Below are 12,483 nucleotides of genomic sequence, written 5' to 3' on the forward strand. Positions count from 1 at the left end.
CTATAGGAAAAGTATAGTAAGTGCTATTCCCTACCCCCTAAACTGAAAGCAGCTCTCAAAAGTTATACTTGAAAGACACACAGCTGAGAATGAAGCTGATTTGATACCAAACTGCAGAGCCGCATGGGAAGCCAGTGTGATCCCTTAAAAGAGAACATAACATAAGAAAATGCCATACTGGGTTAGACCAAGGGTCCATCAAGCCCAGTATCCTGTTTCCAACAGTGGCCAATCCAGGCCATAAGAACCTGGCAAGTACCCAAAAACTAAGTCTATTCCATGTTACCATTGCTAATGGCAGTGGCTATTCTCTAAGTGAACTTAATAGCAGGTAATGGACTTCTCCAAGAACTTATCCAATCCTTTTTTAAACACAGCTATACTAACTGCACTAACCACATCCTCTGGCAACAAATTCCAGAGTTTAATTGTGCGTTGAGTGAAAAAGAACTTTCTCCGATTAGTTTTAAATGTGCCCCATGCTAACTTCATGGAGTGCCCCCTAGTCTTTCTACTATCCAAAAGAGTAAATAACCGATTCACATCTACCCGTTCTAGACCTCTCATGATTTTAAACACCTCTATCATATCCCCCCCTCAGTCGTCTCTTCTCCAAGCTGAAAAGTCCTAACCTCTTTAGTCTTTCCTCATAGGGAAGTTGTTCCATTCCCCTTATCATTTTGGTAGCCCTTCTCTGTACCTTCTCCATCGCAATTATATCTTTTTTGAGATGCGGCGACCAGAATTGTACACAATATTCAAGGTGCGGTCTCACCATGGAGCGATACAGAGGCATTATGACATTTTCCGTTTTATTTACCATTCCCTTTCTAATAATTCCCAACATTCTGTTTGCTTTTTTGACTGCCACAGCACACTGTACCGACGATTTCAATGTGTTATCCACTATGACACCTAGATCTCTTTCTTGGGTTGTAGCACCTAATATGGAACCCAACATTGTGTAATTATAGCATGGGTTATTTTTCCCTATATGCATCACCTTGCACTTATCCACATTAAATTTCATCTGCCATTTGGATGCCCAATTTTCCAGTCTCACAAGGTCTTCCTGCAATTTATCACAATCTGCTTGTGATTTAACTACTCTGAACAATTTTGTGTCATCTGCAAATTTGATTATCTCACTCGTCGTATTTCTTTCCAGATCATTTATAAATATATTGAAAAGTAAGGGTCCCAATACAGATCCCTGAGGCACTCCACTGTCCACTCCCTTCCACTGAGAAAATTGTCCATTTAATCCTACTCTCTGTTTCCTGTCTTTTAGCCAGTTTGCAATCCACGAAAGGACATCGCCACCTATCCCATGATGTTTTACTTTTCCTAGAAGCCTCTCATGAGGAACTTTGTCAAACGCCTTCTGAAAATCCAAGTATACTATATCTTCCGGTTCACCTTTATCCACATGTTTATTAACTCCTTCAAAAAAGTGAAGCAGATTTGTGAGGCAAGACTTGCCTTAGGTAAAGCCATGCTGACTTTGTTCCATTAAACCATGTCTTTCTATATGTTCTGTGATTTTGATGTTTAGAACACTTTCCACTATTTTTCCTGGCACTGAAGTCAGGCTAACTGGTCTGTAGTTTCCCGGATTGCCCCTGGAGCCCTTTTTAAATATTGGAGTTACGTTAGCTATCCTCAAGTCTTCAGGTACAATGGATGGATGCCTTTTTGGCATTCAACTTCTTTGTTAGCTTTAAAAAAAAAAAATGGTAGCTCAGAATAAATCTGCTTTATTGACAGACAGCTGGTATGTTGAGAAACCACTTAAAATCAAAACCCTGTACATTTCAAGGAGAGGTAAAGAAAGCAACCCAGAGTCAGAATTAGAGCCAGATAGTATATAACAGCAGTTCCAGTGTTAACTTTGGCTGCATTTTTCCTTTCGATTACAGGAAACCCTTCATGTAACATCTTAGAGCCATGGTGGGTTAGAAAACAGCCCGCATGTGGTACAAGCTGCCTGTTTTATCAGCTTCCTTGGGAGCCCTGCCCACATGTACCAACGAAATGGTGCAGACATGGCTGCTGCACTTGGGCTTTGTGTTCTTCAGAGCAACCCGAAAAAGGGTTCATGCTGTCACGAATAGCTCCAGTTACTTCACCCTCAGCACTCTGAATGGCCTGCAGCGTTGGTGATGGCATTGTACTCCACATACTAGATATCAATTACGGGATATGAGCAAAAAAAAAAAAAATAAGTATTTTTATTTCAAAAAATAAAAGCTCAAGAACAAACTAAAGATGGCATCAGAATTAAACGGTGTTGCCTGGTATACATCCACTGCCTCTCGCCACGCCATGGGCCACAAGCGGTATCGGCAACAACACCTAAATCGTCAGTCATCTGCTGGTTCCAACATTATCTTACTGAATAGAATAAACACATTTCTAGCAGCTAATTAAGTACCACATGTTACACCCACCACTAGCCAAAAACACAGAATGTTAAAAAAAAAATACACATCACAAAATATGGAGAAGCACTTACCTTGTATATTCAAAATGAAACCCCAAGCCTGTCCCTTCTAGCTGGCTCCATAGGTGCTCAAAGTGCCCGACATGAGCCCATGTTTGGATGAAATAATTCGCCTGCTTCGGGGGCAACTTAGGAGCGGGTAGTGAGATGCCCCCAACAAGGGTCAGAACTCTTCAATCTAACAATATATAAACCGTATCAGCCGGGGTAAAAATGGCGACCAAACGCCAAGATGACTGACAATTTAGGTGTTGTTGCTGATACCGCTTGTGGCCCATGGCATGGCGAGAGGCAGGGATGTATACCAGGCAACACCGTTTAATTCTGATGCCATCTTCTTTAGTTTGTTCTTGAGCTTTTATTTTTTGAAATAAAAAAAAAAAACTCGTCAGTTTTTTGCTCATATCCCATAATCGATATCTATTTGGTGATTATATTTGAAGGCTAGTCTGCTTTTTTTGGACTACATTCACATGGCATGCCTTGTGGAGTACAATGTAGAAGATGTCCATTATATCAGGGTCAAGGAGAAGTTTGGGACCTGAGCATGGAGGGGCAGGAGAGGAATGTCAAAGGGAGACCACTGTGTGCTTTCTGATAGACATGACTTGTAGTCCTCCACCCTGAGAAGTGATCGCCCTCCACCCTTGGGCTCAGCAATTTTATCTTCCTTTAGTCTGTTTGTAAGGGGCTAATGCTGTTTATAGCAGGAGGGGCCAATTGCACCCCCATAAGGAAGAGCAATGTCCTGGGCCATTGGTTAGGAAAGTATTCCAGGTGCCATAGAACCGAATAGGGATTGGGGTGTTAGCAGGATGCCTCTTCCCCCCTTTCTTCCATGGGAAGTGACGTGTGGCGAGAAACAGTAGTAGTGTTCAGCCCTGGAGTCAGTGGAATCCAGAGTTTTAATCCCAGCTCTGTTACCAACACCGAGGAATCTGGGGAATCTGTGTTCTGGTTAACATTTGCCAAAAAAAAAAAATAGAGTGACCTGGCAGATATTTAGAGGTACAGGAGACGCCTAAAAGAGAGAGTGGGGATTATATGTAGTTTTTTTGCCCTTGGTTTTGGTTAACAATAACTTTATTGCTCACTTGCTTTAAAAGGCTGTTGTGTGGTGGGTAAGGGCCACTCCGGAGGTGGCTGCAGGCCTGTATCTTTTCAGTACTTAAAGGATTTTGCGATACTGTTTGGGGCTACAGGTGGAATATAAATAAAAATAACTGCATATAATTTACAGCATAGGAAACGCAAACATCTGCAGTAACCGGTCATCGGCAGGCAGGTGCCTAATAGAGCTTGAAGTTGCAGTATCTGATGTGTCTCCTGCTGTTTTTGAAAAGCCTTCCTTATAAAGCAGGTACGTGCTGCTGCCAAAGCCACACACTTTCATGACAAGAGGTCTTTGCTGAAGATCTGCAACTTTTTTAAATTAGCAAATTATCGGAGGGTTTTTTTCCCCCTCCCTATAAGCAAAATAATTTTGTAATCTTTCTTTTTATAAATATGTATTTATACCCGTGTGAACCATTTGCCTATACAAATAAAGAACATAGAAATGCTTCATCTTAGAATGTCTCTGGCTTCTAAACATCTAACTTCTTTTTTTCCAGCTAGGGCTCAGAGGTTAGGACTTTGGCATAACTTTTTATTTTTTTTTAGTGCCAGTAACTGCCACTGGGTACTAAAGAAACCACAGAACCGCTGCAGGGGTGGCAGTGGCAGCACAGGCCTTGAACACTGCTGCCCACTGGTGAGTTTTGTGAACTGACCTTCCCCCTAAAGCAGTAAAAGCCAAAACCTTCGCCTTATGTCATAGGGGAGCATTTTGGTGTGTAGAAGTTTTTTCTTTGTAGCTAAAGTACCACTGCTGCCCATGGGCATATTTGGGGGGGAAAAAAAAAAGAATATTTTACTGCCTTACTCTTCATTAAAAAGCCTCTGGTTGGTTAATTGTCACTTAAAAGCATCTTTTTCCATTGTGCTAATGGTTGAGCATTTGGATGGCTAAAGAACCTCCTTGATCATTGTTAGTCTCTTGTCTGTTTCTCGGGTGATGTTGCGGTGCTGCTTGTGACAGAGTCCCAGAGAAGGCCTATAACATTTCTATAACATTGATCATTCTACGGGTAAGTAGTAAAAGGTTGAAAGAAAAAGTGGCAGCTGGCAGTGAAGACATCCATTGCTTCCTTCTTACCAAGGTTTGTTGCACAAGTGTTTGAATTTCTCCACAGCTTCTCCTTTCAGAATAAGCATAAGCAAACTACAGTGCTGTTCCACAGCAGGCCCCCCCTCTCCTGCTCCCCTTAGCAGCACTCGGGTACATGCAAAGGGGTGAGGCTATAGGCAGCTGAAGTGTGACCTCCGGGAATGAGGCTCATTGGAAATGTGGGTGGACTCAGTTATAGTAAAAGGTTGGGGCCCAGGAGCAGCGTGTGTGGAAGGTGGGAGGAAGAGGAGCGGCAGGGCGCTGCCTCACTGGAGACACTGCACAGCATGCACTACACCATGCTTTCCAGGTTTTCTTTTGACACATCCTCTGCTGAGGCTGGTGCAGCTGCATCCTGCTGCAGGAATGCACTGTAAGTCTCCTGGTAATCCTGCAGTAGCTTCACCACCTCCAGATGATTAAACTGGATGGCATCTTGCAGTGGGATGTTACCCCATCTACAGGGGGCAAGAGAGAGAGAACAGAATTAGTGCAATATATTCTGGGCCAGAGTGCTCAGGAGCCTGTAAATGTGTTTTTCTTTTGTCACTCCTTCCCAAAACACAGTTAAGAGTAGGGGGGGGGGGAGGTGCATGTTTTTACTGTTTTAAATAATGAATGCTTAGGGACCTTCATTTTGTATTTTTATTCTTTATTTTTCATGGGAATGTATCGGGGCTTATTATGACAAAACAAATCAGAAAATCAGTTGAAAAAATTGACTCAGGTTTCCAGATGACTATCTGAGTTTATTTTTGTGGACAGCAGATTCATCCACTCAGCAGCATCCCTCTCTCCAGCCCCATCCCTGATCTAGCATGTCCCTCCCTCTTTACCCCACCGCCTCCCAGCACTACAACAGCATTTATCTTTATCTTTACTGGTGGTAGTACCAGGCTTCTCCTCTCTCCTTCAGAGCCTGCTTACTGAGGCTCTCATGCTCTGCAGCACTGCACTTCTGCTTTGGTGCAGGGCCAGGGAGCCTGCCAGGAAGTGCTTCTGGTGGACAGGGCTTGCTTGAAATGCATTTGTGGCACCAGACAGCAGGCACTTTGGCTGCTTAGGGGGGTGAGGAGGTGGGACTTAAAGCATGGCATAGGTGGCACTTGAAATACAGCATGCACTTTAATCCACACTGGCTTCCATCAGTGACCGGATACCTTGAAACGCTGCAGCTTTTTAATCATCCTAAAATTAGGGTGACTATTGCTTTAAACTGCTTGTCACTTTTGGAAAAATCTTGAAATTTATGGGTGAAAATCAGTATCAACCGACAACAAAGGACCCTCTGACTGCTAGATTCCTCATCCTCCCCCCCCCCCCCCCCTCCCTGGACAGAGATTGCACAAGACACCCCCCACCCCCCCTTACCTGTCTTTAACAAATGGATTCACCCTGCAAGCCTCCACCAGGAACTTCACCACATCCAGGTGCCCTAATACAGAAGAGAAAACCCCCCCATGAGTGCAGCTCTTGTGTGGCTGTAGAAGTCAGTGCATGTCACTACAATACCTTCTGCAGCAGCCACATGCAGAGCTGTGCGGGAATCATAATCCTTCTGCTCCATGTCCATGGCAGACAGGGCGAACCTACGGGTGGAGACAAGAGCGAGAGCAGAGTGACTCAGACTATGCAAACCCAAACCCCCGTAGCAGGACACAGCCGGTATACAAACAGTACCTGGAATTCACCCCTTTTTTTAAGTTACAGGAGATCGGACCATGCTGATGCTTCCAGAGTCAAGCTGTTATCACACTACCCCGCCTCTCCTGTGAGCCCCAGATTTCCAGAGCTGTTCTGACACAAGACTCCAGCCTACTTCCCCCACTTCTGACGGCGCTTTCATGGGTTTTCAAACACTAAAGTAAAAAGTGCAATAGGACTGATTTGGAAATTAATAAGAGGGTTCCACTTCTAACTCTATGGAGGCATGTGGAGATCACCCTTATAATGAGGAAGGGGATGGGAGTGAAGGTTTTCCCTGAAGCGGGGAGGGGAAGAGTGGTCTCCCCTTGCTGATGGCTAAGTTTACCTTCTCAGAGCTGACACATCACCGCTATATGCAGCAAACAGCAGATTCACCACCGTTTGGTTCTAGTGAAACAGAAACGCAAAAATTAATATATCGGCAAAAACTTAACCCAAAAAAAAAAAAGGTAAAAAGTGTGCACATAACTGTAAAATTATTTTGATTCCTTTGGACATCACTGCTGCTGCTAGTGACCCCCCAACGCCTATGGCAGGGGTAGCCAACTCCTGTTCTCAAGGGCCACAACCCAACCAGGTTTTCAAGATATCCACATTGAATATGCATGAGACAGACTTGGCATACAGTGGAGGAAATGCATGCAATCTCAAGCATATTCATGGGTGAATATCCTGAAAACTGGCCTGGTTGTGGTGCTGGAGGACTGGAGTTGGTCATCCCTGGCCTATGGCCTAATAGGTGCCACAGTACTGTCAGGGATGGTTAGGATTAGGAAACATCCTCTAGGAGATGCACGCAGATCTCACTGATGGAAGAGGACCTCTGCAACAGAACAGCAGTGCTGGGGTTCAGTCTTGGAGGAGAATTTTCCCTCTAGTCCAAGGTGGGTAATTCAGGTCCGTGAGGGCTGCAAACCAGTCAGGTTGCAGGATAGCTGTAATGACGATGCACGAGGGAGGTTTGCATGCACTCTGCTTCAGTTGTATGCAAATCTTTCGTGCATATTCATTAGGGATATCCTGAAAACCCCACAGGTCTGTGGCCCTCGAGGAGCAGAATTGCCCACCCCTGCTCTAGCCTTCTCGTCAGTATGGGGGCCTCAAGTCTGAGAAGAAGAAAAGGAAGAAAAAAAAAAAGACACCCTCCCCCTTAGAATTTGCTCATCCCTGATTATATTTCGGGAGGTTTGTCCATCCCTTGCTAGCTGAATCTCCTCCGTGCTGGAAGCTGGGATTCTTGCCGCCCTTGCTGAGGGGTTTGCATCTTCTGAGACAGTATGTATTCTGGGGCTCTCACTCTGACTTCGCCATGCTCCCGGCGCGGGTCCAACTTCCTAGCGCAGTGCCGTAGGTTGTCGTAGTTGTGGAAATTGAAGAGCGAGGTTAGTTCCTAGGGCAGAGGACAAAGCGATGTCTGTTTACTACACAAGCACTGGGGAATGAGTGTGTACATGCATGCATTCACAGGGTTGTGTCAGCTGCTATTCACATGTGAGCATGGAGGTCTGGGTGCACACATGCATTATGGTCATGAGTGGGTGAAGCAAACGCACCTGGCAGAACTGAATGCCTCTGAGGCTGTTGCCCACTTTATCCAGGGGGGGTGACCAGCAGAACACTCCCATGACATTGGGCACCACAAGCAGAACGGCTCCCGACACGCCCGACTTTGCTGGCAGTCCCACCTACGGAGCACAGAGACAGGATTAAGCTCCCCCAGACCTGTCCGCCCTCTGTTCTGCATCATATTCTCTCTTCTAGCATTTGGCATCATGAAAAGTGCTGGCGAGGTACTCGGCCCTGCACAAGGTCAAATTTGTGGTTTATGGTCAGAGGACGTCCTCGTTGACAGGAAGTATCTGGTTCGTGTCCCTTTTCTGACCGGGGGGGGGCGGGGGGGCATTCCTCTATCATTTCCAGCATTTCATTCACTAAAGGAAAAAATTGTGGAGAGGGAGGAAGAGAGAGAGTGCGTTTTTCCCTTAACCAGAAATTGCAGTTAGCAATGCAAAGTACCTACAGTTCTTCTCTAGCCGGAGTTTCTATACCTCTAGAGCTTGTGTAATCATGTTTAGAAGGCTCTTCCCCCCACCCAAAACAGTGTAAACAGTTCCTAGACATATACCTGCTGCATACAGCACCAGTACAGTTACTTTGAAATCCTATTTGAGAAGAGGCTCAGTCTTCCTGTCTGGTGCATCCTTCAGCAATGTGCCGTCTTCCATGACACCGACACCAGCACATCCACCTTAGGGACGTTAAGCTTCTCCTTCTCTTGGCTGGTCAGAGGATACAATTTACCCATCACTCTGCTCACTTTGAGGCTGACCTCAAGAGCGTTCCCACGCTGCTGAAATGAAAGCCCTAATAGTCCAATATATAGGGAATACTTTCACAGGCTTCAGCATAAGAACACAAGAAGTTGCCAGACTGGGTCAGATCAAGGATCCATCCAGCCCAGCATCCTGTTTCCAACAGAGGCCAATCCAGGATACAAGTACTTGGCAAGTACCAAACAATAAATACATCCCATGCTACTAACGCCAGAAATAAACAGTGGCTAACCTTCCAGAATAGGATCCCCAGCCTCCTTGCTGCCCTCTGCCAGTTCCTCAGATATACAGCCTGCGTAATCACTGAGAAGTGTGCTATCGACGGATCATCACCCTCCGCTGCTGGAATCTCACCCTCCTCCAAGCTCACTCCCCTGAGATCACTAACCTGGCTTTCCAAACCCTTTAAACCCAAACATCAGGACTCCAGCCTAGAAGCTACACATCGCTGGTCCAGTTCAGGCTCCAATCTGGGCCTCTTATCTATGGCCCATGTTGGGGGCCCCTGCAAGGCAGGAGGGCAGGAGGGGACTGCAGAGGAAGTGGCAGGAGAGTCAGCAGGCGCTGTGGGAACCCTCCTCCCTGAAACAGAAGGCTTCGTGCAACAAAAGCACAAATCCGGGGGATAAAGGCCCAGGAGATCACAGCCATGCAAAATTCCCAGTGATCTCACTAGGACCTCCCTCTCCATATGGTGGCCCAGCCTTTTTCCACTGGCAAAAGGCCGGGAGATCCTAGAAATTAATCCCTATGGCTGTCTGAGGGCAAAATGAGTGCAGATTCTGGTAGGGCAGGTTCCCCTCCTCACCCCAACCTGAAGAAACCTGCCACTGAGCCAGCAGCCGGGACTGAGCTTGATGTGGGAGAACTCCTCCCCACACCTATCTTGAGCTGAGGAGACTCCTCCGTGCTCTCTTAGGGCTTGCCAACATCCTTGATGCAGCCACAAGCAACAGGGGACCCCGCAGGCCAAACAGCACTTCCTACGCTCAGCTAGGGCCACAATGTTGCCTCCATCTGGTGCACGTAACGCTTTGGTGCTGCACCAACCTTTGTGGCTGACACAGGCCATCAACCAGCTGCAGGCGCACACTCTTTTTGACCCCCTCAACCTCTGATCTTAATGTCAGGAGAAGACAGCACTGTAGCCTTATCAGCCAGAGCTTCAGTTCTTCTTGTTTCTTCCTTTTTCTTTTATATCTTCAACAACTTTATTCAAGGCCTATAGGGAGCTAAAGGTTCAATCTGCCTCTATTTTATTAACTTTTTTTTTCTAGGGGTTGGGAAAAAGGATGGGTGGAGGACAGTCAGACTCCTCTCTGCCCGTCAACCCTCCCATAGTTGGTGGACCAAATTCAGTCAGGAGCCACTCCCTTCCCCCGAGCCCTACTCAACTTTGGGGAGACTAGCTGTCCTGCCTCTAGAAGCAATTTTCTTCGGGCTTCTTCCAACTGCACAGGTCTTATATGACTGCCATCGGTTGGAGATTAAGAGTACTGGGCAGCTACAGGCTGCATAGAGATCTTCCATAGGGTAGTTCAGCTCTCTAGTTCTTCTCTGACTCCATCTACTGGTAGGGGGACAGATACCCATGCGTCTGGTGGGGACGAAACAAATGATTGCTTATCTTGTGCATTATTTATATCTTATCCATTGATGGAAACTCTTTCCTTGTGCATACAGAACAAGCTCCTGCAGCAGTTGGAAGGGGGGGGGGGGGGTAACCCCCTTTTTCTAAGGCAGCCTTCTCTCCTGGTTCTACCGCCTCATCGTGTCGGGACAGTGCAGCGGATGAAGTTAACACTCACATGGAAGGCAAACTGGCCGGAGAAGTCGTACATCCCGCACGAGTGCATGAGGCTCAGAGTGCTCCGCACCGCCTCGGCACTGAGCAGCCGCTCCCCTGTGATGGGGCAGATTCCACCGTTCGCCAGCGTGGCGGCTATCACACTGCCTGACTCGCACGTCACCTCAATGGAGCAGAGCTGCAAGAGGCGGGGAAGAAGGAAGGAAGGGAGGAGAGGAGACACATTACAACCTAGCGGAAAACCTTATCCCCCCTCTGATCATTTTATCAGTGGCGCTTTCTCCAACCAGAAATGCCATTCATGGAAAGCCACAGAAAGTCATTTTTACTTGAAACAAGGGAGGGTTGTGTGCATGTGTGTACACTCTCTTCCCCGTTGCACTCATTAATTCCAAGATTATCCTGTTAAAATGCTGAAAGGTTTTATTTTATTATTTTATACAAGTCATAAGAACTGCCATACTGGGTCAGTCCAAGGGTCCATCAAGCCCAGCATCCTGTTTCCAACAGTGACCATTCCAAGTCACAAGTACCTGGCAAGTACCCAAACATTAGATAGATCACAAGCTACTATTGCTTATTAACTACTGTCATAGCAGTTTATGGATTTATCCTCTAGGAATTTATCCAAACCTTTTTTAAACCCAGTTACACTACCTGCTGTAACCACATCCTTTGGAAATGAATTCCAGAGCTTAACTATGCACCGAGTGAAAAAGAATTTTCTTCAATTTGTTTTAAATGAGCTACTTGCTAACTTCATGGCATGCCCCCTGGTCCTTCTATTATCTGAGAGAGTAAACCGATTTACATTAACTTGTTCAAGTCCTTTCTTGATTTTGTAGACTTTTGTCATATCCCCCCTCAGTCGTCTCTTCTCCAAACTGAACAGCCCTACCCTCTTTAGCCTTTCCTCATAGAGGAGCCGCTCCATGCCCCTTATTTTGGTTGCCCTTCTCTGCACTTTCTCCAGTGCAACTATATCCTTTTTGAGATGCGGTTACTAGAATTGCTCACAGTATTCAAGGTGTAGTTTCACTATGGAGCGATACAGAGGCATTATGACATCCTCTGTTTTATTTTTCATTCCCTTCCTAATAATTCCTAACATTCAGTTTGCTTTTTTGATCGCCACAGCACACTGGGCCGACGATTTCAAAGTATTATCCACTATGACACCTAGATCTATTTCCTGGGTGGTAACTCCTAAGCTAGAAATAACATTGTGTAACTACAGCGAGAGTTATTTTTCCCTATAAGCATCACTTTGCGCTTGTCCATGTTAAATTTCATCTGCCATTTGGAAGCCCAATCTTCCAGTCTCGCAAGGTCCTCCTACAGACCCACCCCTTCATTTGGTAATCTGATGCCTGGCAGCTCTGAGAACCTAAACTAGATTTCCATGTCCCCTGGGATGGATTCAGATGAACATTAGAAACAAAACAAACGCCTCATTTACCTGAAAGTAAAAATCCAGGGCCGCCATCATGTCTGCCTCATTGGGGAAGCACTGTAATGGGAGAGCATACAGCTTATTCCTCTAAGTACAGCCTCACACAGCATACAGCTCTAGGGAAGGGAGGGTCCCAATGTCCAATATCCAGGGCAAGGCTTTCTTGAACAGAAGTGCACAAATTGGGAGGGATGAAGGAGATCCAAAGGAGGGCTCGGCGACCACCAAATCGTGCCTCCAGCTTCCCCTCTTCCCTGCCACTGAAGCCAGACTGGCGGGATTAGAAGCAGCATGGGCAGGGGGACACCGATACCTGTGGCTGCTACTCTTGCCCATGGCATGCTGCCGCCACTCTACCCTTGGCGAAAAATGATGGGTAAAAGAATCTGAAAGGTGTGTCCAGGAGAGAGGAAACTCAGAGGGGGAAGAGCCACCTCAAAAGGAGTGGGGGGTTTTCGTCGGAAAACTTTG

At 46.2% G+C, this 12,483-nt stretch overlaps 1 protein-coding gene across 4 annotated transcripts in view; it reads right to left on the minus strand.

Moving 5' to 3' along the window:
* Nucleotides 1-4,276: 4,276 nt before the first annotated feature.
* The window catches only part of GLS2 (glutaminase 2), a 69,329-nt gene continuing 61,122 nt past the window's right edge, over nt 4,277-12,483 (minus strand). For all 4 annotated transcript variants that reach the window (XM_029594817.1, XM_029594820.1, XM_029594818.1 and 1 more), the window contains 8 exons: nt 12,019-12,069; nt 10,561-10,737; nt 7,973-8,104; nt 7,717-7,809; nt 6,745-6,806; nt 6,225-6,301; nt 6,084-6,147; nt 4,277-5,170 (listed from right to left, as the gene is read on the minus strand). In XM_029594817.1, coding sequence (XP_029450677.1) covers nt 5,005-5,170; nt 6,084-6,147; nt 6,225-6,301; nt 6,745-6,806; nt 7,717-7,809; nt 7,973-8,104; nt 10,561-10,737; nt 12,019-12,069 — 822 coding nt within the window. In that variant the 3' untranslated portion in view covers nt 4,277-5,004. The remainder of the gene's footprint in view (nt 5,171-6,083; nt 6,148-6,224; nt 6,302-6,744; nt 6,807-7,716; nt 7,810-7,972; nt 8,105-10,560; nt 10,738-12,018; nt 12,070-12,483) is intronic.

Source organism: Rhinatrema bivittatum, chromosome 3, assembly GCF_901001135.1.
Source record: "Rhinatrema bivittatum chromosome 3, aRhiBiv1.1, whole genome shotgun sequence".
Taxonomy (NCBI): domain Eukaryota; kingdom Metazoa; phylum Chordata; class Amphibia; order Gymnophiona; family Rhinatrematidae; genus Rhinatrema; species Rhinatrema bivittatum.